The sequence below is a fragment of the Ambystoma mexicanum genome, chromosome 2p, assembly GCF_040938575.1.
Source record: "Ambystoma mexicanum isolate Mex_15411 chromosome 2p, UKY_AmexF1_1, whole genome shotgun sequence".
NCBI classification, from domain to species: domain Eukaryota; kingdom Metazoa; phylum Chordata; class Amphibia; order Caudata; family Ambystomatidae; genus Ambystoma; species Ambystoma mexicanum.
In genome coordinates, this window is record NC_090923.1 from 1,015,482,397 (window position 1) to 1,015,507,513 (window position 25,117).

The window sequence follows — 25,117 nt, forward strand, 5'->3', positions numbered from 1 at the left end:
TCCGTGTCTTCAATAGAATCTTGACTTTCTATAACTCTAGTATGGAAAATCAGTATTTTCTTTGTTCACGGGGATAGTAGATAATTTATCATTCAATTCTTTGCCCCTTAAACTATACACTTGATGGCACGGACTCCACTCTTTTTATATATTAGGGCCTGGGGATCTCTTGTATGTTTGCTTGCCCCCCATATCCGAAAATACCAATTCTAATCTTGAGTGATCGCTGCCCCCATCTGGCTTCATGATGATGAGACACTGTCGAAAAAGCACAGATGACACAAAAACATCATCCCGTCTCGAACAGGACTTCCCTCTATGCCATGTGGGGGGAGATGGTATATTGCCCGGAATCGACCCATTGATCATCTTCAAACCCCAGGCATCCATAATCTCAACCAAATTCTACCATTATTCAACATTTTCGGTGTTCTTATAGAATCCCTCTCCTTCATTACGGTGTTTCTGTACTTTCACAATGAGGTGTTACTTGGCACGACATTTAGCAAGAACCTTCGACATGTTCCTTGTCCCTTCAGGGACATTGTGTTGTATTATGAATAAGCAGCATTTGCAGAAACCCCTTCTGACATCTCCCATGTATGGGACTAATGTTAAACTTGTAGAGAATAAGCGGAAGGGAAGGTCCTACGTGTCCTATGCCCTAGGAGGGGTTTCGGACTGTCTGGGGTGTCATATAGTGCAGGCCCAGGGAGGGGACATGGAGGGTCTGAGGCCTAACTGTATGGGAGAGCCTAATAGCATAGCATAACATAATATAGTATTGCATAGCAATCCTGCATATCATAGTATACTATGATATGCAGGATTGCTATGCATAGCATAGCAATCCTGCATAGCATAACAATCCTGCCTGGAAGGCAAAGGGCCAAAATGGCCGCAGGACAGAACAAAAGACTTAGTGACACTGCCATTTTGGGCACTGGCGACAATCTTGCAGGAAAACACAGCATGGTCCATAAAAACGAAGTAAAAATACTTCAAAAGTAAACTGCTGCCGCCAGTTCATCCTAGGCACACTTATACAAACCCCAAAAAAATCCTTAGAGGGCGGCTAAGCCATAAAACAAAAGGACCCCTATGCGCAGTACTCTAAGGCACACAGATAAAAAGTTACCAAGAAATGGCATCAAAGACTAAGGGAAATATAATTTCCCAGTACTGACAGCCTGAATGACGTGTCAGTTTCCCCATAACAAATGAGTGAAAGCCCAGAGGAGCACATCTGAAGGCTGTGCTTTACTAGAAATAGTCTGGTTAAGTACTCCAAACAAAAGCAAAAAGTTTGGGGGGTTCACAATTGGAGGGAAGAATTGCACCAAAGGGAAATCTTTCCTAACATGATCCTATTGTATAGCCTGCCTGCTCTCCGACAAGTTGCTGCTGGAGGGTGATAAGAGGTGCTGATGGAATGAACGCCTCTCTGTAATGTGCAAGGTAAAGCATGCATTCCCCCCCCCCCTTCCGCATGACAGCACTGGCAATTGTTCCTCATATACAGAGCTTCTTGTCAAAGGTCTCCGGTTCTATCCAAATAAATACACAATACAGAAGATGCAATTAAAAGGCAGGGTACTAATAAACATACATTCACTCGTGCAGAACCATGCAAAAAAGGGCAATGCGCAGGTCATTTATTACTCGAGTCTACACTGCAAAAAGCAATTATACACATTGCCAGAGCAATTGCCCTAAGACCAGAAGCGGTGGCACCGTGGCAATGATAAAGGGTACAGTCCCAGTCATGCCTGCTGGTAGTCCAGCAGTCTCGATATGATAAAACGTTGGGATTAAAAAGAGCACGGTTCAACGTACAAAATATAACTAAATAATTAATATTTCATGTAGTAACTGCATTCCTTTTGCGCCCAAAACAAAGATGGCGACCAATCAATTTCTCTAAACATACTGTTCCGGGCCAGACGGCCGCTACCATTATGGGAAAGATAGGCGGAGGCGTTTCATGTCGGAGAGTTTTCAACACCTCCAAAATTGCCGTTGGTTTGGATAATCAGTCAATAGTTCTAACAGAGTAGTTTACGATACCATGCGAAGTCATGAAACTGTGAGCTTATTTTTCAACGCAGTCACCTCAGTTTACCCTCCTTGTACTACCCTACTTCATGCAGAACATATGAACTCCCCTGTCGGTCAGTCGGTACCCAATCACGGCTGTGCCAGTCTTGGCTGACGCTAGTGTTCCGAGCCGCGCGCAGGGGCCAGACGTCACGTGGCCAGTCTGTGTCCTGAGCTGGCCTTTAGCTGGGCGAGTCACGTGATGCCCTTTCAGTTACCTCCCGTGGTCATGCCAACCCTTCCAACTGGAATGATCCACGTAACGAAAAAGGCGAGGCTGAGGTGCCGGGGACCTTCAGAGATTGGCGGGCCTCAGTTGCTCTGCAGGTGACGTAGGCGGAACCGGAAGGTGGAGCCTGACGGAGGGACTGTGTGTACTGGAGCTGGCGTGCGGTGCTGCTGAGGTGAGAAGAGAAGGCAACGGAGGGTGATGGAGGAGCTCGTTGGGGCCCGGGGGGATCCCGTTGGTGCCCGGGGGGAGCCGCAGGGCCTCAGAGGGTGGCAAGGGAGAGAGCGGTCCCATGAGGAAAGGGGCCCTGGAAGTGCCGGCCATCGAGAGGGGCCTCAGGGGGGATGCGGAAGTAGGAACCACAGAGAAGGGCTATTGGGGGAGACGAAATCCGCAAGTGGTGATTATGTTGAAGGGCTCATAGGAGAGAAGGTTATGGGAAGCCACCTGAATGAGGGGTCACCAGTTGATGCTGGAAGCGATTATAGTGTGGATCCATTGGGATTGAGTGACATCGGTAATACTCGTGATATTAAGTCTCAAATGTCGAACGAGGCGGTAGCTCCTTTCAAATTATCCACCCTGGGTGCGACAGATAGAGAATGTGAGGGTAGAGAGGAGGCCGTTGGACAGGGGGTCATTAATGGTTATTGTGAAGTAGATTGTCTGGGACAGAGAAGCCCGGTAGAAAGGCGCTTTCGGAAATCCAATGAGAGTCCCGCCTGTTCTGGAATTGGAGATTCCCGGAATCATGTTAAGCCGGAATCTCACCGGTTACAAATCCGGGTTTCCAAAGGCAAAAAGTTGAGTCACAAGCAGAAATTTGTTCGAGACCCCGCAGTGAAAGATTTGCTAGGTCCTTCGGAAAGATGGCCAAGGAGTCACAAGAAAGGCAAGATGAGATCTCGGGCGATGTGGCCGTGCCATGGAGAGGAGGAGCGTATGACCCCCACTGATGGATACAGGACCAGGGTCCTTAGAGCAGATGCACCTGAGGGCCACACGGGAGAGAAATTAAGGGACACCTGGGAAGAGCAGCCTACAAGTCCTACTCCCGAGTACCAATCCATGGATCCAATATCCGAGGATTCTGGGGACTCTCCTCAGGTGTCGGAGGAAATATTTTTAGGGATGCAACCCCCAGTAGAGGAACGTGGTTTGGAGTCAACATCCTCCTTTCATTTGGCTGAATTAAAATTGGGTGGCAGCATGGACTGTTTGGTGAGGACAGTGACAGAGTGTGCCAGTCCAAGTGCAGCGTGTATGGTCTCCTCAAGGTGTGAGTATAGTCATGTGCATGTCGGGGGTCAGAGTTGTCACAGTGGAGACGTGGCTGGCACTGGCGTTTGTTGCGAGTATGAAGATGTACCTTTTCTGCCACTAAAGTGTGATCATGGTTTTGTGACTGCCACATCGCCCAGTTGTGACTCTGGAGACTTTGATTCCGTAGACTCTGTGTATGAATATAAACATGCGATTTCTGGGTTTGATTTTGAAATTATGACTATCAGTAACCCTGGGTGTGAGTTTGAAGACACTGGCTTCATGGCTTCCAGGACAGAGTTTACAGAGAGTAGTCCCAATGGTCCTGGTGCCCACTCTAGGGATGTGATTGCTAAAAGCTTTGTATGTTGTAGTGCAGCTGTGGATGTTGGTGACTTGCGGAGTAAGAAAAATGACGACAGCCCCGTGGAGGACCCTAGTGCAATCTGTGCTGCAAGCCCTCAATGCGGCGATGTAGTTTACTGTATTCCAGGGTGTGAGTTAGGAGCGGCCTCCCAATGCCACTGCAAAAAGGTGGGCATGACGAGTCACAGACTGGATTCCGGGGAGATTTGTAGCGGGTTTCTAGGTTATGCGACTGCAGAACTTTGTGGCGGGTACACCAAGAGTGAGTGCCAAGATGCTTGTAGTCGGTGGCATGGGGTCGAGAGTGGACATTCTTGTAACTGTAGTTCAGGTGCTCATTGCAAGAATGATTGTTACGTCAACTCAATGAGTGAGTTCGGAGATGCTTGTGGCGGTTGCCCAGTTGTTGAATTAATCAATGAATGTGGTGGAACTTCAAATGGTCAATGTGGCAATGCTTACAGTAGGGGATCACAGGGTGAGTTTGGAGATTCTTGTGGTTGTAACTCAAGCAGAGACTACAAAGAAGGTTGCGGTGGATGCCCCAATGGTGTCTGCAGTGATATTTGTGGTGGTGACCCACAGAGTGAGTTTGTGGATATTTGTGACCGGAGGTCAAAGGCAGAATATGGTGAGGCTTGCGGCAGGAGCACAAAGTGTGAGACTTTGTATGGCGTTATTTGTTGTGGGGTGCCTGGAGTTAAATTGGGAGAGCCACCTGCCAGTGATTCTATGTGCGAGTCTGGAGAAACAAAGTCTCTGGGCTCCAGAGCTGATGCTGGGACTCTGTTGTACCATTACTCAAAATATGAGTATATACATGGTGTGATAGGGCACCCAGATTTTCATTGTGGCTGTGCTGCCAGCCCAGGTCGTGTCTTTGAAGATGTTTGTGAAAGGAGCCTGGATTGTGTGTCTGGAAACCTTCCTTGCATTGACCCAAAAGCAGACTGCCCAACTGTAGGGTCCAGTAGCCTGAGGGATGAGTCTGGTGCCTCCAGGTGTGAGTATGAAAAAGGTGTGCAGTGGACTTGGCAGAAAGGGGAAAGCGGGGATGCAGGGTTCTCTGTTCCAAGTTGCGTTTATAGGGATGCAGAGTATCTAGACTCAAGCTGTGACTATGAAGACATGGGACATGAGGGGGGAGATGACTGGTGTCTGTGCCAGAGTGACAGGCATGAAAGTCCTTGGTGGACCTGTCCAAGAGGCCCTTATACAGACACTGGCTGCTGGTGCCCTAGGTGGGGTTATGATGTCAGCGATGGTTGGTTTTCAGAGGATGTGGAAAGCAGGGGTCCTGGTGAATTGGGGTACTGCCTTTCTGCTCAGGAATACAAAGAAACTAGATGTGGGTGCGACCCTCACAACTTGGGGTTCAGGGTAGTTCCACATGGCTGTCAGGACCAGGTGATTGTGGGCATGAACAAGCAGCCAGGGTGCCATGGGGTGGATGTTGGGTTGCTGAAGGTGACCACCTCGGAGCAGATAGTGACTCTGGATTTTGGGGTGACTGGAGGATGCGAGGCCAACTTGCGGGAGGAAGGCTTTTGGTGCTCACCATTTGAGGAACACAGTGATAACTGTGACTCCAGTGCAGATAGCACAGATAAAGACCATTCTGCTGAAAGCGCATGCAGTGACCTCACGGATCTGGAGTTAGTAGGGGTTGAAGATGCTTGTCTGAAAATCTCTCAGCACGTTCCCACTTTGGAGGGCAAGACATTAAAGCAGCCGGAGGCCTCTGATGAGAGTGTCTTCGAGGAGCAGTCACTAGAGCATAATGAGCCCCTAGTGGGTTGCGGGAGGCTAATTGCAACTGAAGTAGTGTGGTTGACAAGAGAGCAGGGACCGGGCAGCCTCCGAATTGGGGAGGGGCTGCTGGCCGATACACAGAACACTGATGATATCTGGGTTCCACGGAAATGGCCAAAAGGTGAGCCAGCTGTTGGCCAGACCTCTGCCAAATCAGAAGAACAGAAGCCAAAGCAGGTGGCTGACATCTGGATACCCAGAGAGAAAAGCCCTAGGAGGGTGTGGCACGATTTGTCCCAAAGTAAGAGGGGAGCTGACAGCCATATATCGCTCAGCAAAGGCATTTACGGGGACAGAGAGGCGCAGCTGCAGAAAGAAAAAGATGCTGTACACACATGGGACATGTGGGTACGCAGAGGCCGGGCTAGAAAATGCGCCCTGGCCGGAGGCTGTGAGAGGGAAGGAGCTACAGACTCTGTTAGCAGTCTTGCTTGCCTGCAGAGTGGACGGATGGGTCGGAACTCTTTGGGCGATGGTGGGGGTTCTTGACCTTTTTCCCCAGGGGACGGGTAGGGGGTATATTTGAGACCTGCAGGGAGAGGGTGAACATTTTAGAGTTTGCCCCACATGAGATAGTGTGGACGGCACGTAAGAATGGTCAGCGAGTTTACCCTGCAGGGGAGCACATTCACTGACTGAGTGGGAGGGGGGAATCGAAGAACAAGGGATAATTCTAAACATTGTTTTTTTTAACATTTGGGAGGCACGTCATGTAGTGCAATGCACATCACCATTCCTCTTGGGCCAGCACTACTGTGACACTGAAGAGGGTCGACATGGTCTCACTCGCGCGCTCAGCCCCTTGGTTTTTCGACTTCAACCATCATCAGTATTTTTGAGGGAGTACCTGTTTTTTGCTGACGGGTGGGTGGGACTTTATACTGGGGTGGGGAGGGGGGATTAAAGTAGGATTTTCATTTATTTTTTTGTTGGAATGCAATGGGTGTCATTTCTAGCAAATCCAAATATGGGTTTGATTTGGGTGTTGGCACAGTGTGTAAAGGTGCCACGTTGTCTGCTGCACATTTAAGGGCTAGCGCCAGTGTCTTCCTGCAACGTCTTGCCAAACCCAGTGGTTCATACATCGATCGCATGCAGTCAACTCCGTCTTTCTTCCTCTAAAGGTAGATATGAGGAAGCACATATTTTATTCTTCCGGCATAAACGGGGAGAGTATGGGAAGGCAAACCAGTGGTACAAGATCAAGTTGTCAAATTTTTGAAATTGAGCTTGGGGTGAGCAGAGTTGTCCATGTGTTAGGCTGTGGATGCCAGAAGTCAAAACATTTAATGCAATATTAGTCGTGCATTGATGGCGAGAATTGGCTGGGTAGAACATTAGACAGCATTCCCGCTTTAGGTGTATTTGTGCAGGGATCGAAATTAGGATTTGTTAACCAGGAGCAAAAAGCAGCTCCTGGGTGTTCGTCATAACCGTTAGGCAGGAGTTACCTCTGGGGAATCGCGAGATGGTGTTCAGCAAATTCAACTTTGCGCAAGATGTAGTCTCTAACTTGTCCATTCTGTTTTAGCCGTTATGCTCTACATTTCCATTGGGGGTGTTCCCGATTCTCCTTTTTATAGAGGTTCCAAAACCTACACATTTAGTACCACATAGCTATGATTGTACGGCACTGCTTGTCTCTGGAGTCAAAAGTAGTGCCTGCTAGCTGTTGCTTTGAAGTTAACTAGGGTCCTCTTGGCTACAATTGGGTACTAAATAGCCCCAAGCTCCTGGCAATTTCGAACCCTGGTTGTGTGCTTTGTATGCAGAAAGCCCGGCAAAAATTGTTAACCCCTTGCCCTTAGCAGAAATTGTTCAGGCAAAGGTTAAAGCTGGCAAGGTATACATTCGTAAGAGGCAATACATGGGGTTTCTATGCCAGGATTCTAGGCAGTCGCTGGATTTCAAGGAAACTAATGTCAACTTCTGCATCTTCTTCCATAGGAAATCCTCCATCAAAATGAGATCATATGTGGCTGTCATGTCCCTGGTTCTTTGGGCTGTCTGCGCTGTTGGCAGTGGGTCCCAGGAGAAGAAAAAGATGCAGATCGGCGTAAAGAAGAGGGTGGATAACTGCAACATCAAGTCCAGCAAGGGGGACGTGCTGCACATGCACTACACTGTAAGTAGCTCATCCCAGTGCACTGTACAGAATTGACTGCTCCTGCACGTGTCTTTTACACGCAGTGCCTCTTCCAATCTGGGATACTGCAGTACAAAAGTACATACGACATGTCTTTGTGTTGTATTAAAAAAACAAAACATATTTTTTAAACTCGGTGAGTGGCGTCTCAATAGCACTGGACCAGCAGTATCTCTGCACTCTGTTTTGCTGTGGTCTTGCCTTGCACTTTCTCCACAATTTGGTGATCTTGTCTTCTCTTTCCACCTGTCCTCTTGCTCCGCAGGGTAAACTGGAGGATGGCACAGAGTTTGACAGCAGCATCCCACGAAACCAACCATTCACCTTCACACTGGGGACCGGGCAGGTTATTAAAGGCTGGGACCAAGGCCTTCTCGGGTAAGGGACATTACAATTGGACACTGATCATGGGGCTAAACAAACTCTGTCATTGGGTCCCTGTGGAGGGGATTGATGTGGACATGGTCCAATATAGCATTGCAGCCTTCTGGGATTAAAGTGGGAAGTGGAGTGAAGTGCACTCGGGCTTAAGGCTTCTTGGTAGGTGGTTGTCAATCTAATATGGAAAGCCCAGCTCGATGTCAAGAGTAACAGATCTGTTATCTAGTCTGATGCCCCACGACAGGGATGAAAGAAAATTGAGATAAACAAAGTCGTGCAAATGGCCTGCACACTACCTCTCTACTTCCTCAAACCTTTCCCATGGTTGGTGCATGTCCTTACTGTGGTCCATTACTGCATTATATGATGCATCTTATTGAAATCGTGACACGCGATGCTCATAGTTGAAGACAGAATAGCTTGCTTACATTTCCAGATGTTCCTCTTAGGGCCTCTGTGGTTGGTAGGGCATTTGTAGCACATGCTATTTGTTCAGGAGCAGATGACCCTTTTTTGTCAGAAGTTGATTTCGCAAGCATTTTCTGACGAGTCAGGCTGGCTCCAAATGTGCAGGGATTTATTGTTTGGGGATTTATAAAGTGTCAACTGCAACCAGTATCACTTTGCAACACCCTGATTTAAAGGGATAGTCCAGTAAAAACATTTATTTTAAAAATCGATAGACATTAAAAAAATAATACTAGCACTTTTTAAAAAAAACTTCCAATGTAAAATTTTGAGCTATTCAAGCTCAAAATTCGCAAAAGCAAGCACATGGGCGCATCCATTTTGTGAAATGGACGCCCACCTGTGCTGGCTTTTGCTTTTGCGGCACTAATGAAGGAAAAGCCAGCCAGCTGTAGAAAACAAAAGCTACCGCTAGGTGGCTTTTCCTTCATTGGTGCTGTACGCGGAGGACGGGGACCGGTGACCAGAGCAGGAAAGCTGCAGCTGAATCTCGGTAAGTGCTATTTTTTTTTTAAATAAGCACTAGCTGCGTTTTTTTTTCTAAAGTTTTCCGGGCTGGAGGAGCCCGGAAAACTTAGAAATAAAACTGCAGCTTTAAAAACGTTGCATTTATGTTTGCGGTCGCTTTTGAAGTGACCGCAAACATAAATACAATGTTGTGTTTGAAAACGCTGCGGTTTTTCTTTCCAAGTTTCTCAGGGAGAAACTCAGAAAGAAAAACCGCAGCGTTTTCAAACACAACCGCGTTGTGTTTCTGCCTGCTGTGGCTATCACTTTGGGTCTCCGGTGCTCCCCCAGGGGAGCCCCGGAGACCCAAAGTGAACACCAAGGCAGGCAGAAACACAACACGGTTGTGTTTACATGCCGCAGTGTTTCTGCCTAAATTTGATTTCCCATTTGGGGCTCCCGGGCTCCCCACGGGGGGCCCGAGAGCCCCAAATGGGAAAGCAGATTTAGGCAGATACACAACCGCGTTGTTTCTATCTGCCTTGGCTTTCACTTTGGGTCTCCGGTGCTCCCCTGGGGGGCCCGAGAGACCCGAAGTGATAGCCATAGCAGGCAGAAACACAACGCGGTTGTGTTTGAAAACGCTGCGGTTTTTCTTTCCGAGTTTCTCAGGCTCCTCCGAGCCGGAGGAGCCTGAGAAACTTGGAAAGAAAAACCGCAGCGTTTTCAAACACACCGTTGTATTCAAAAGCGACCCCAAACATAAATGCAACGTTTTTAAAGCTGCAGTTTTATTTCTAAGCCCGGAAAACTTAGAAAAAAAACTGCAGCTAGTGCTTATTTAAAAAAAAAAAAAAGTACTTACCGAGATTCAGCTGCAGCTTTCCTGCTCTGGTCTCCGGTCCCCGTCCTCCGCGTACAGCACCATTTGAAGGAAAAGCCACCCAGCGGTAGCTTTTGTTTACTACAGCTGGCTGGCTTTTCCTTCATTAGTGCCACAAAAGCCAGCACAGGCGGGCATCCTTTTCACAAAATGGATGCACCCATGTGCTTGCTTTAGCGAATTTTGAGCTTGAATAGCTCAAAATTTTACATAGGAAGTTTTAAAAAAAAAAGTGCTAGTATAAAATATTTTTTTTTTACTGGACTATCCCTTTATATCCCTTCCAAATACCTGTCTTTAGAAATCAGATTGTTTGGTGCCCATAGTGCTAACTGTCCACACCACTGGGCAAGTCAGACTTTTGGCAGCCAGCCTCCGACAGCCCTAGTAAAATGAGGGTTGCTAGGTTATGCGACTGGAGTACAGGAACACGAAGAGTGAGCACCAAGTTGCTTGTGGCAGAGGTTTGAGGGTAGCCATACTTGTAGCTGTAGTTCAGTTGCTGATTCCAAGAATGATTGTGGCATCAACCTAAGGAGCGAGTTCAGAGAGGCATGTGGTGGTTGCCCAGTTATTTAATCATGAATGTGGTGGAACTTCAAGTAGTCAACGTGGCAATGCTTACAGTAGAAGATCATGGGGTGAGTTTGGAGATTGCTTGACCTGTGCTCTACCACTCGGTTAAATGTTGTCCTTTAAAACCCTGAATGTGTTTCTTCCCAGTGGTTGTGGGTATCCATGTGGTTTCCACCACCCGTCCTTCCCTTCCCAAATGCTTGCTCTAGGCAGGGTTCATTATTTTGTCATTTGTATAGCGCCTTTCACCATAATTATGGTCCCAACGCGCTTGTTGGTTGAATGCCCTCGGAGGGACCGGAGTCCAAATTTGGGAGGTGCTATTATGCTTGTGTCCATTTCAGCCATTAAAGTTATGCGAGGGCCAATACCCTGTTTGTCACCTATGTCTGAATGACGTGTGGGTGGGCGCATCAGTTAAGCTATCAACTAAAAAGTGTGGATTGTGTTTAAGGAGATAGAGGATTATGTGGGAAGCTACCATTGGAATGTTTAGCTTCATTCTTCTGGCAGAGTGTTTGTGCAATGGTGTTATGTGAGTGCAGGGTGTGTGGACAAAGAGCATTGCTACGTATCACCTAGATTCAAAGGGAGAACAATGTCTAGGAAAACTAAATGATTGAATTGAGAAAACACCTTGTGCAATATATGGATCAGCATTTCTTTTGGGGATAAGGAGAATAGGGAGGCGAGTTGCCTTGATTGGCAGGGTGTTCACTCAAATTCAACAGTGCACATTGCAGAATTAAGCTGTTGGCCTATCCTCTAACAAGAAACTGCTCACAGAATTTGACAGATCCGTGAATGGTATGTTTATCTGGCCCTTCACTATGTTGAATAACCACCTTTTTATATTAACGCTTGTTAGATTTCTTTATTATGTTTAAACATAATGTTGGTTGACCATGAGGTAAATGGGAGAGGGTGCAGATAAAGGAGGCATGGCGTTATAACCTCTGAGGGGATTGACACAAACCCAGAGTTGAATATTGTGGATGCAGAAAATGCCTATTTATTTGGAATTTGAGAGGCTTTGTAATTCTGGCCTTAGTTTGGGGATTTGACCCTAAACTTAATGTTGGGATGTCGAGGTGGGGCACTGTCACTCTGATTCCCCAGACATATCTGCAATGCCTATTTAATCAAGTACCCTTTCTTCAATATAAATGTTGCCTTTTGTGTTTTCCCCTTTACTTTTTAGCCCCCAATATCCCTTGCTCCTTTTGCTTCTGCCCCCTGTATCTTTCTTCAATCCTCATCCTGTGCCCGTGAGTGTCCCTATGGACAGCAACTACAAATTCATATACTTTAATAAGTAACCAACATTGACTGCAATGATATACTGTCTTCAATAGAGCCCTCTTTAAACCCCTGCTTGTTATCAATGCTTTGCAGCTACCTTAAGTTGTGGTGAGCACTATACAGGAATCTAACTTAATTTACTTGATTTCTAAAAACAGTCTCTTGTACATCGTCTCTTTCTTAATTGCCATGCTCTGGCTAGAGGTGATACAGCACTTGTGACCAGAACCAATGAGTCACTTGCCCTTTTGTAAATATGATTCTCATGTTTAGCTGCATATGGGACCATTAACACATCTTTATCTGCTCAGGAATGTGATCTCATTTTGATGTCCCTATTGGCAGTCGTGTGACCTCATGTTTGCAAAGAAAGCAAGGGTCTGTGGTTTACATGCCAGTGAAGAAACATTAGCCAGGCCAATTGTTTCAGGGTAATCGATTTTCCTCGACGTTCGAGATAATTGTCTTTGGGGGTGAAAATCCACGACCCAGTATATGACATTGCCCGCTGTTAGTTGCAGCAGACGCTAATTGCCCATGTAAGGCATTGGGTGTGCATTTCTTCCCCAGCCTCTTACTGGAAAAGGTGGATTATCTATTTATTTTACTGATCTGCTACATTCAGGATTTCCATGAACACCTTTTTATCAAGGGAATTAATGACAAGAAGGGCCAACTGAAAGTAAAAATCTCTTCCAAAAAACATGGACAGTGTGGCGCTTCTCCTTGGTTAACCGAGCCACGCCGTGCCTTTCGGTCTGTTTTGTCTTGGTTCTTAGTTTCAAAGGGGTTTTATCACCCCATTCCAAGTTTCTGGGAGTTGCATGTTTTAGGGTTTCCCAGAGCCTTCTTCTGTAGGCTGCCTAGTTCCAGGCTTTCCAACGTCCTGTACCCCAAGCTTCACTTCGCCGCGTTGTCTTGCCAGCAGACTAGTCAGTGAGTACTCTACATGGGGAGCTGGAGAGGTCTCTTGGGCTCCTGTCTTACCCCTGGTCCCACATCATTCCTCACCTCTTCTCTCTGATCTTATCATAACCTGCCTGGCACACTCATTCTTTCTCCCACCATCTGATTATGCCTAGTGTTAACCTGCCTAATCGTTCTACCAACGTGGCTGTTCGTCTCAGTCTGCTTTCGCTGGCTGATTATCACGACCGGATGTTAGAACCATCTCTTTGTGCCATCACATGAATGTTTCCATCTCCTCCCCATGGTGCTATCCTTTTGAAATCCATTGCTATGTGGTATTTCCATCTCCACTATATCCCTTCCACCATCTGATAGATCACCCCTGCTGTGTTGGTGCCAAACTCATGAGTGTTGTGCAGAGAAATGGTTACAGATGTTTTCTTTAGCTAGCAATGTGTGCCTATTGTTAATGGGGGCTAATAGGTCATCATTATTTTTGTTTAGGGACTGCACTTGTGCCCTCTCAGCTTACCCCGATCAACATGTCTGTTTTGCAGGCCCGCTATAGCGTTTGTGGGATGAGCCTGCTCTACATTTTACAAACTCATTAGATGTGATGGTGCAAGGTAGAAACTATGGGCCGGGCTATCCCAATCCGTGCTAACCATGGTAACGGGCAGTGATACCAAAATTAATGTAACTGTTTCCTGTTCTGTGTGGCCTACCATGGTTGTCTTCTTCAGACAAGCCCTAAATGTTTCTTGGGGAGGTTGTATTTTGATATTTGATATTTTATTTCTATCCTGAGGGCAGCCTGAAAATGAGTTGAGTGTCGTCAGCGTATCACTGGAAATTGGAGCAAAAAATGCCAATGCCGTGGGCAAGAGTTGCCAGGTATTGGTTGAAAAGACAAGACGAGAGGTTAGACCCCTGAGGAACAACACAGGTAGAGAGGAAGATAGAGTAAAGGAAGGACCCAAGTTGGACTTGGGTGGGTCGATCAGAGAGGAAAGAGGTCAGCCAGGCCAGAGCCTGATCAGTGATTCCCAGGTTATCACGGAGACGGTTGAGCAGGATGGTATGGTTGACCATGTCGAAGAGAGATCAAGTAGGATGAGGACAGAGGGAGAGTTAGAATCTAGGTTTGAGAGCAGATCTTAACGGAAGTTCAGGAGAGCAGTTTCCGTACTTCTGGCAGCTCTAAAGCCAGACTGGTGGCCGTGGAGACAGCCCAAAGAATCTGCATGAAGGTTAAGCTGAGAGATGGCCAGCTTTTCCAGGAGTTTGCCCAGAACGGGAGTAATGGAGATTGGGCGATAGTTAGCCGGACAAGAAAGATCAACTGTGGGTTTCTTGAGAAGAGGATACACAAGGGAGTGCTTCAGAGGGGAGGTGAAGGATCCTGAGGCAAAGGAGAGGTTGCAGGAATTGGCAAAGGGTGGAGCAAGTGTATCCATGTGGTCCTTGATGGTTTTAGAGGAACAGGGATGAACCTGTTTTGAGGAGGCTTTCATAGATCTGACTTGTCTAGCGACCTCATGAAGGGGAGAAAAGAGGAAAGGACGAGAAAGATGGTGGGGGTGGCTGAAGGAGTGTCAGCGTGGGGTGAGGTGAAGGGTGGGCACAGGGACAGAATGTCCTGGGTTTTTGAGATGAAGTGAGAGGCAAGGGCATTGCAAAGAGGCAACAGTAGGGCTAGAGACTGAAGCAGAGTTGGCCAGCTCCTTGCAGATTTTAAAGAGTTCGGGCGAGTTGTTAGATGCCGCAGAGACACAGGCTTGAATGTGGACTCTTTTTGGTGAGGACGGAGAATCGGTATTGCCTTTGGAGCAGGTACCAGGCCAGTTTGGCAGAGGATGAACAAGAAGCCCTCCACTTCCTCTCAGCCACCCTATACTTACGTTTAAGTGTAGCAAGGTGGGTGTCATACCAGGAATTGCACTTGGCTTTGTACTTAAAACGTATCCTCATGACAGGGGACAAGAGCATCAAGAGTATAGGAAATAGAAGAGTAGAGCAGAGACAGTCGGGATGTGAGTCAGCCAGAGGTGGAGGGGGGGCGGAGAAGGTGGCGGCGAAAGCCTCAACTGACACTCTTCATGGGCTGAATGTTCGAGAAGGTAGGTGGCATTGTTGGGGTAGGCTTGGATTGGGGTGGGGGGAGATTAGTGGAGAGGAGGGAATGATCGCTCCAGGAGAGAGAGTGGTCAGAGGGATGGAGAGGGGGAAGTCAGAGGAGATCAAGACATTGTGTGTATGACTCGCAGAGTGAGTCAGGCCAGAGGGGTGGATGGACAGGGAGAGGGAGTCGCAGAGGTCACAGAAGAGTAAAGAGGAGGAACAAGGAGAGGCTAAATGGATATTGAGGTCACCAAGGAGTAGGAGTTGGGTGGTAGAGGCCAGGAGGGAGGAGGAGAGGTCCGCCCACTCGGAGAAATTAGGTGATTTGACCAGGAGGCCCGTAGATAGTAGCCACGGTAAGAGAATGGGTAGGAGAGCGAGAGAGCCTACAGACAAGGCATAAAAGAGGAGTAGGTCTGAGTGGGAATGATGGAGGCAGGAATTCACTCAGGAAAGATCAGGGCTACCCCCACCACCCACTGGACCGGGAGGATCTGGGTGCGGGGAGGTTCTTGTAGCCATCTGGAGGAGTGTGTCAAAGCTTGTGACAAAGCTGGCTGCGAACCATGTCTCAGTAAGACCAAGGACATCAAGGTCTATTTCTTCAAGGAGGTGGCAGATGTCAGAGGAGTGTTTGACGGCAGAGTGAGAGTTGAGAGTGGCAATATGAAGAAGGTTGCCAGCCTTAAAGACCTTCGGGGGAGGGGTACAGATCAGAGGTACGCCCTGTGGAGGAGAAAAAGCCCTCGGAGGGGCAGAGGAGGAGGAGAGCGAGGGCAAGGGCAAGGTAGCCAAGGGGGGAGAGGAGGGGACAGCAGGAGATGAAAGGAAATTGATGAGGCGAGGGAAGCGCCTATCAAAGAGGAGAAGATTGGCCGGAGGGCCTTGGACCATAACCGTGCCATTTAAGGTAGACATTAATGATGACTTTAGAGGAGTTGAAGGAAGCCACGAGAACTTCCCAGCGAGTGCCACCATTAATGGGAGAGGAGGAGATTGGACAGAGCAGAGATCATATGAAGAGTCAGTAGATCTGGTGAAGGAACGACAAAGAGGATGTCGGTGGTGGTCTGTCTGGAGGATGCATTGGAGTAAGTGTCTGCAATAGGAAGACCAGGGTTGGAGGCCAAGATATCCTTTTTTAACTTCTTCCTGCCAGACTTGTATAGAAAGGGTACAGGGTTTTGGCTTTTAAAAAAACGTGACTTCAACTGGAATTCCCTGTTAAAATTTCTCTATATGTGATCTCTACTAGCTAGGTGCAGTACAACCAGTTACATAGCTGATTTTTAGTATAATGTGGTATGGATTAAGTGACCTGGATGTTTCCATCAACCAAACCTAAATCTCTGTAGCTACTCAAATGTTTGACCATGAGACCTCCTGCTTTAGTTCTCTCACGTTTCCATCTCATTCAACACAACAGTTTGAGATGTCTATAAGCTGACCCTAAGTGTAAGCTGATATGTTTCATAATTGCACATGAGAAAGGTTTACCTTGCAGTAAGTGTAAAGAAAGATTACAGTGTGGGACTGGGAAGGCCCAGTAGAGGGGAAAGCGACCGAAGGTTAAGTGGATTTGGTCTAGAATTGACCGGACATTTTCCACCATAGTGGTTTTACACGCCAAGCCTTGCCTGTGTTGCAACGAACTGCAATACCACCCAGGGTGTCAGTCAGACTGGATATAGTTTTATGCAGTGGCAATCACCGCTATAGTGGTATTCCTGCACTATGACTGTGTCTGATAAGTGGGGGTATTATGTCCCTGCCGTGGATGCCTAGACCGTAGCCTAGAATAAGGTAGAGTATTAAAGATAAACTTAAGAGACAGGAATAGCTGGGTGATGTGACATGTTGGGACACAAAGGAAGGGGATGAGCACCATGGGGATGTGGAAGAGGAGGAGGAGGAGGAGGAGGAGGAGGAGGAGGAGGTATGTGTGTGTGATTATGTATTGTGCGATGGTGAAAGAATAATTTGTATTTTATTTCTTTTTGCTTGTAAGGCGCTTCTACAATAACAATATACTGTTTCAAAGGGCCCACAGGGGTGGGGGAGAGAGTGGGAAGTACATTACAATAATTACAACACAATATTTAAAGAGCAGACTGGGGAAGATGGAGGGGGGGGGTGAACCTACTATACCTTCTGTGTATTCAGAAAGTGCAGAGGGAAGAGGGGGCAAATGCTGGGGAGTCCGAGCCCGTAGGTGAGCCATGGATGAATTGCTAGAAATGTTGAGTGCTACACGGCCTGTGCTGAGGGAGATGTACATGCTAGTCTCCAGAGCGGAGGGAATGCAGATGCAAAACGCTGTGGAAAGACAGTAACTGGGAACAATTGGTGTGGGAGGTCAAAGGCCCGAAGATGCATAACGGCCAATGACACAGATTCAGCAATTGTGAGACTGGCAGAGGAGAGCAGGAGGGAAGTAGGAGGAAAAGAGGAAAGTCTTTAGGAGCTTCCGGAATTTGAGGAGATGCTGCTCCGGGGCGAGGGGGACTTTTGCATATGAGGGAGTCTGCAGAGGAAAGTGAGCGACCCCCCCCCCCCCCCGCCTTCTGCTTGGCAAAACGCTTTACACAGAAGGATTGCTAGAAGAGCAAAGTGGTCTACAGGGAGAGTATTTGGTGAGATAGAGTTGAAGATAGTGTGGTCCTCGAGCCCAGACAGCCTGTGGATGATGCAGAGGAAGGAAAGGGGAGTTGAAGATGACACCAAGCAATGTAGATGTTAAAGAGCCAGGGGGAGAGTATAGGGCCCTGGAGGACACCACAGGTGGAGACGGAGAAGGGGCCCAGGATGACTTGGGAAGAGTGGTTAGTGCGGAAGGAGGACAGCCAATTCAGTGCCCATTCCGAGATACCAAGTGTATCGTGGAGCTTTTGTATGAGGATGGAATGGTTAACTGTCAAATGCAGAGGAGAGATCGAGAAGGATAAGGACAGCTTGGGAGTTGGAGTACAGAGATGCAAGCAGAATTTCACGGGTGTACAGACGTTCAGCTTCCGTCCCTCTGGATGCTTGGAATCCAGATTGGTGGTCGTGGGGGCCTCCAGCAAGTTCATTGTGAGTTAAGTTGGAGCAAGGACAGCTTCTCAAGTAGCTTCTCCATGAAGGGGGTGATGAAGATAGGGCGATAGCTGGCAGGGCAGTTAGGGCCAGAGGATGTTTTTTTCAGGAGTGGGCACACAAGGGAGTGCTAATGGGTGAGCGGAAAGGTCCAGTGATAGAAGTGTGATTGCAGAAATCGGCGAGAGTAGGGGCAAGGGCGCCAATGTTATCCTTGATGGTCCTGGATGAGCAAGGGAGTACCTGTTTAGAAGGGACTTTCGTGGAGCGGACAGCTCTGGTAACTTTGTGAAAGCAGAAGAGGAGGGGTTGGTGGGTGGGGAATGGGATGGGTTGTGAGGGAGTGTAGAAAGGGTGGTCTGAATGTCCTTAGTTTTGGTGGCAAAGGTTGAGGCCAGTGCATTACAGATTGCCTGCAAAGGAGAGGGAAGGAGACGACTGCTGAGGGGGTTGTCTAGTTCCCTGCAGATTTTGAAAAGCTCAGCCGTGTTATTGGATGCGACAGACTCGTGCCTGAATGTGGGCGCACTTCTTTGCACGGATGGTGAGTCTGTATTGCCTCTGGAGAAGGCGGCAGGCCGGTTTGTCAAAAGATGAGCCTGAGGTTTGCCACTTTTGTTCTGCTGTTGCCACTTTCATTTCAGGGCTGCCAGTTTGGTGCCGTAGCAGGTGTTAGGCTTTGGGACAGGTTTCAGACGGATCCTCATGACTAGGGCAAGAATGTCAAGGGTGTTGGTGATGGAAAGATGAAGGTTGCTAAGTGCGGAGTCAGAGGTAGAGTCACAGGTGGAGCAGTGAGGCGGGGGTAGAGGCGAAGGCAGCCGCAGTCACTCGTTTCATTGGGCTGGTGTTAAAGAACAAGGTTGGAGTGACTTTTGGGTGCCATGTGGCGGTCAGGAGGCCAGTGGGACTCAGATGAGAGGCGAGAGTGGTCTGACCAGGAGAAAGGGAAGAGTAGTGGAGGGGAGATGTTCGAGTGTATAAGGGCATCCAGAGTGTGTCCAGCAGTGTGGGTTGGCCGTGAAGGGAGAATGGAGAGGGATAGCAAGGAGCAGAGCTCATTGAATAGAGTGGATGCAGAGCCAGGATAGTCCAGTTAAATGTTTTAGTCACCCAGGAGGAGAAGGTTGGAGGTGGAGAAAAGTAAGGAAGAGCAGAAGTCAACCCATTCACAGAGGAAAAAGGAGGTACCGCCAGGAGGCCGATAGATGGTGGCAATAGTCAGGGTGGAGGTGGGAGAGGTGACCAACTTGCAAACCAGGCTTTCAAAGGAAGAGTTGAACTAAAGATGGAATCAGGAACCCACTCTGGGAAGATTAAAGCAACCCCCCGCCAGTGTGGTGAGGTCAAAGCTTGGAGATGATCTTGAAGCCGTCAGGGAGGAGGGATTCAAAAGCGATGACTGAGCTGGTATTCAACCAAGTCTCGGGAAGAGCGAGAATGTCTTCAAGAAGGAGACAGATGTCAGATGAGTTTTGGTTAGCTGAACTGGCTTTAAGAGTCGCCAGGTGGAGGAGGTCTGCACTTTTGAAGGTTTTCTGAGATGGGGTACAGGGGTGTGGTAGACCATCCAGAGGAGTGAGAAGGGAGGGGATGCAGGCAAATGAAGTTTATGAGAGAAGGTTAGATGAGGTCAAAAAGGAGGAGTTTGGGTTGTGGACCCTTTACCAGAATGTTGCCACTGTGATGGACGTTAACAAAGCAACGAGAGGATGCAAAGCCAGCCAGAAGGACTTCCCACGGTGCCACCGGTAATAGAGGAGTGTGAGGAGGGAGAGAGTGGAGATGAGGTGGGGTAGTTCCAGAGATCAGGTGAATGGACCGAAAAGGGGATATCTGTGAAAACCTCTAGAGGAGGCACCGACGTAGGTGTCTGCAATGGGGATAGGTGATAGTGCAGCAGTTACAGAATGTAGGAGAGCTGGAGAGAGCCATAGGAAGGCAGGGGATTAGCCAAGGAATGAGGGGGGAGTAGAAAACACTGCAAAGTTCTGGCTGAACTCGCAAGGAGGCCTAGTAAAATGAGGTTGGGGATAAAGAGTTGCAGAGGAAGTAGAATTGCATTTGATGAGTGGCACAGAGAGGTGAGTAAACTATACCAGCCAAATTCGATTTAAAAATGGGGCAGCAATCCGTGCAAAGCAGATGGTACACAGGTATACAATAAGAATAGAAAATGAAGTGAGGATTTGTTAGATGGGCGAGGATGGAACAACGGAGGAAGTCTCAGGAGAGTTAGTGATGGAAGTTGGATGGACTCACTTTCATGGCAGCAGTGGTCGTGGCCGTCCTTTTGGAGGCAGTTGCGAAATCGGCCAGTAGTATGTCCTGAGGATGGATCCTTGTTGGAGAACAATTCCTCTTTGAAGAGTATTTTTCCATGACCGCAGTGTTTGATGCAGAGAGAATTGTTTGGGGAAATTATTGAAGCGTGGGTGGATGATGGGAACATGTAGTGCTCTGACATTACCTATTAAGGTGTTGGCTGAAGTTTGCCAGGTAGTGTTTGGTAGGCACTTGCTGCTGCGCCAGAACCTGCGGCCTCATGAAAGGGGTCTGCTGGTAGCTACTGCATGACAAGCAGTCGACTCGACCTCTGCCTAATCTCTGTAATCTGCAATGGGACATTCATGTATAGGTACTCAGTCACACAGTTTAGGTACATGGAGTCCTGCTATGCAAGTACACTCAATTTCTTATTTGTACCAACGTAAATATTCCTTGGAAAACACAAGTGCACATTTTGTGGCTTTCCTACTTCCAAAGTGAAAGGGGTGTTCCTATTAGTCTCGCAATGTCTGTTTGATTAAAAGACCGTGCTCAGTCACAGGTACAAGTAATTCCCCCATCAGCCGCGGTTTGGAAGAATAATCCTTTGAGACATCCAAACAATATACTTTGGCCTGTTTATTTCTTCCACTTCCATCCGTTCCCTTGAAAGATGTCCTTTGCCTACTCAAAGCGTACCTTTAGTGTCTGTACACGTTGTGTCTCACTCCAGGGGCTGAGAGGTCTATGGGTGTCTTACCCTACTGGCATGGGCATTGGGCCAGGCAGCAGCACTGGGCAAGGATTTAAAAAAATGTTTTCTAACTTTCGCTGCTTCTTTTACACATGCACCTGCAGTGTGATGAGAGGCTGCTACAGATGCACCAGTACAACCTTGATACAGGACACATCTCCTGCATCACAACCCACAGATGCATCTAAACGTAGGTAATTCCAGCCCTCACAACAGTACTGCGTTGGGCAAGGTGGGGTGTACCAAACCCAATACCCCGCATCTTGGCCTACAATGCACCTGTTTGTCTAGCCTCCACTCGACAAGGCATACATTCGTTTTCAAATCTTGATTAGCAGAATTCTTGATTAGCAAACAAACCCATTTGATTAGTAATGCTGTACTAATATTTTCAATGTCACTTGTACCCAAGACCTAAAATGAGCAACATTACAGTATTTTAGTATACCACTGAGGTAAAACGGGTCAGGTCTTTTTTGCTAGACCCACAACTCCAGTAACTTGGCTTACCTACTCTACCTCAGAGAAATGCACCTGACCCATGGCACGATGAAAATAAAATGTAAATGCACTTTCTGTAAAATGGTGCATGTCCCCACAAACCCGCTTTGTTTAGCACACTGCTGTCACCCAGAGGCCATCCATGCACAGTGAAACTTGTATTTTTTATACTGAAAACGTTAAATAAAAGTTTCAAACATCCCCTTGTAAATGACACTCCCCCTACATAAAATCTATTAGACTACACAAGTGGATGAGTGTCTGTAAAGTCTAAAGGGTTAACTGCATGAATGGAGACATAGATATGATAAAACTGCTCGGAAAACAGTTTGGCCAGCTCTCTCGCGCAGGTGCAAAGATATGATGCAATCATAATCATGGCAGATAGAGAGCTTGCTTTGTTCCTACTACATGTATGGTATTGCAGTAGATGTAGAGAGTGGATGGAACTATTGATTCCTAGTTTGCATAAACATCTAGTTAGCTCATTATCTAAGAGCAACGAAAGCACACAGATAACTCGGCAAACTAGTTGAATATTGTAGTTATTAGCCATCTCACTTTCAGGATAGCTGGTATAAAGCAACAGGTTTATAAGATGGGAAGTCAAAGAGTATGGGGTCAGCTCATGGGTTGAGCACCTGTTGGATAGATTAATGCATCCAGCCGGTTACAGAACTAGGTTTGCCATCAAAAGCATGTGGCTGTGTGATTATGTATATTTTCAAAACTGTTCACTCGTCAATATGATGCATCTTCCCCAAAAAATGAAATCTAGTTGCCCGGATTAGATTTAGACGCACAAACCTAAACTTTACTGTAAAGCATGGAGATAAAGTGTTTTAGAACAGCAATACTGTAATTATGCATCTTGTAACTTCCAATTGCAAGCATTTGCATGACTGGTAAAAAAAAAGGCAGGTTAAGAATTACTGGTTCTTTGCCAGACAGGATCTAGTTGGCTTAATAAAAGTATCATCCCGATTTTACTTCTGGTTTGCAATTATTTGAGCAAGAATAAAAGATTCTTGCCTCATATTCATATACAGGCCTTTGGCACTTAAGTTGCGGGGATGATTACTGCTGTTCTCCTCTCCATTAGCCCCTTTGAATTTGCAGTGAACAGAGAAAAGAGGGTTGATAGCCCTAGGGCAGAGAGGTATGCAACGCTGCTTATTTTATGCCTTGCTCACAGCCAACCTCTGCATCAAGCATCTGTTAATTTTAGGCATCCCACTTTACACCTCTTGGTCATAACCTAAAATAGTGTATAAACACATTCACATCGATCCAGATGCCAGATTCTGGTTTGTCAGATACTTTAGATGTGCAGCAAATGCACTTTTGGATAATGAAACGGTCTACCTGTTGCAGCAACTGGGAGTGATGCACTCCACACTATAGGCTCCAGGGTTTATGGTTTCTGATTACCGTTTCTTTTGTTTCTCTACACAGGATGTGCGAGGGTGAGAAGAGGAAGCTGGTGATTCCATCTGAGCTAGGTATGTGTCCCTCGTGCAAAGTTCATAGGGCATTTCTTCCATGACTGTCCCCAGGATCTGTTCACAGAATCCTGTTTTATGATGGGATTTTGGTTGAGGCCTGAGCAGCCAAAGATGGGGTTCAGAATGTAGATCTCTAGAACCTTGTATTCGGTTATGAATTCCACAACCTTTTTTTTAAATCTTCTGTGTGAGCCTGGGCCACCCTGCCTTTCTGCTAACACAACATTCTGAATGAGACCATAAACCAACATTTGAAGAACGTGACACTTTGGGGCTGGGTGAGAGCCACCCAAATCCTGGAGTAGACTTAAAGCAATATGGTTGCCTGTCGCAGAGAAATCCTATTCCAATACTGAAAGTGTTAGATGAGTACCATGATCGTCGCTTCGCACTGTGTCCCCCGATAGTCTTGTGCGCCTCACTTCATAAATGCTACCTGTAGCTGGCTGCTGGGGATTTGTACTTTTGCAATAGGGGAGATTATATTTGGTGGCTGTTTGGAGGAGGCAGAATGCAACTCCATTAAGGTAATGGATAGCATTCAGGCAACACTAAGTGGGTAAAGTCTCGGCCTCCTTCACTTGCCAGGGCGGTGGTGAGGGGACGACAATGAGAGTAGAGGTTTGGCCTTTATCTTTGTGTCTCTCTCTTGCAGGATATGGAGACCGAGGTGCTCCGCCAAAGATTCCAGGTATTGTATCTTCCGTCGCCTCCTTCCTTGCTGGAGCTTGCCAGCTGACTGTCTTCATCTTTTCTGACTGTTTCGCACACAGCTGTACTGTATGCCTTTAAAGTGGCACTGTGAGAAGGAGGGTTTCGTTATTTGCAGGGCAGTGGCTTTCTGTCTTTTTGTGCTGCTAAAACATTCCTGCCTACATTTGCACCATGTCCTAGGTTGCCTGTATGTTCCTGTTTGCCTGTGCTCTTATGTCCAGCCTCTCCATAGCTGGTGTGCTTCGTGTATTTAAAACAAAAAAAAAATGTAGGGAGGTTATGAGGTGGAATGGAGAGGTCTACAGTTGACTTTATTTTTTCTGGGGATGGCAACTGACTTGTTTCTCTCAATCACCCAGGTGGTGCTACTTTGATTTTCGAGGTGGAGCTCCTGAAGATTGACCAGCGGTCCGAATTGTAGATCTACGATGAAAGATTTTTTTATACATATATTTTGTCGGAGTGGTGGAGATTTCTTTTCACTTTTGTTCCCCTGCACCCACCATTAAAACCATGGGAACCTGGAAGTCCATTACATATCCTGAAACCCAGATCCGAATGAAAAACGTAAATTAAAAACAGATTGGTACACTCTGACTTGTTTCCTGTTTCATGTAAGTCAATTGGTTTAAATAAGTAAAATGTTGAGTAACCATAATGCTGTCTTTCACAGGGTTGCGAATGTGAGCAAATAAAACAAGCATTGGCAAAGCCAACTTTTTGTCTTGTGTAGGGCTGTCATCTGCATTTTCCAGACACTGCCATAATGGTACTACCTGGCCCTAAATGGCAACCTGTTGGCAAACAGTGCTGGTGCCTGGCAAATGTCAATCTAATGCCCACTCAAGAGCCCAACCGTTGGCTTTTCCAGTGCTTGTTTTTAATTAACAAATTAATTTTAAGGAAAGGATGCAAGGGCTTGCATACTGAATTATAAATCAAGTGGCTGATGGCGAACTTGGTTAGTACCTGGTGTTTTTCACAATGAGGTGGTTTATAGCTGCAATTCAGCCATTACCTTTCATATGGCAGTTCAAATAGCGGATTTGGACTTCAAGAGATCCCGAGGTGGGAATTGTCATACAGACTAGAATGTCCATGGGCCGTGAATGGGTAGGTTAATCACCAAACGCCCACAGGCTCTGTGTCCCTCCTCACATCTCCACTCTCCTATATTCACGTCCCATGAAGATAGTTTCTGCTTATGGGCAGCTTTCAGCGCCACCTAATGGCAAAAACGAAAAATCCAGATTTAAATCTGGCCCTTGATTAATCTGTCTGTTACATTTCTTTATAACGA

At 47.1% G+C, this 25,117-nt stretch overlaps 1 protein-coding gene across 1 annotated transcript; it reads left to right on the forward strand.

The window, feature by feature from the left end:
• Positions 1 to 2,235: 2,235 nt before the first annotated feature.
• On the forward strand, positions 2,236 to 24,414 carry FKBP2 (FKBP prolyl isomerase 2). The gene is made up of 6 exons (XM_069644862.1): positions 2,236 to 2,501; positions 7,715 to 7,892; positions 8,179 to 8,291; positions 23,054 to 23,100; positions 23,759 to 23,794; positions 24,177 to 24,414. The coding sequence occupies exons 2-6, from the start codon at positions 7,731 to 7,733 to the stop codon at positions 24,236 to 24,238; spliced, it is 420 nt and encodes a 139-aa protein (XP_069500963.1). The 5' UTR covers positions 2,236 to 2,501; positions 7,715 to 7,730; the 3' UTR covers positions 24,239 to 24,414.
• Positions 24,415 to 25,117: the final 703 nt, after the last annotated feature.

Coding starts and splice junctions, on each gene's coding strand:
- FKBP2 (XM_069644862.1), top strand. CDS start 7,731: ATGAGATCATATGTGGCTGTCATGTCCCTGGTTCTTTGGGCTGTCTGC. Junction 8,292..23,053: donor TGGGACCAAGGCCTTCTCGG/GTAAGGGACATT, acceptor TTCTCTACACAG/GATGTGCGAGGGTGAGAAGA. Junction 23,101..23,758: donor GGTGATTCCATCTGAGCTAG/GTATGTGTCCCT, acceptor TCTCTCTTGCAG/GATATGGAGACCGAGGTGCT.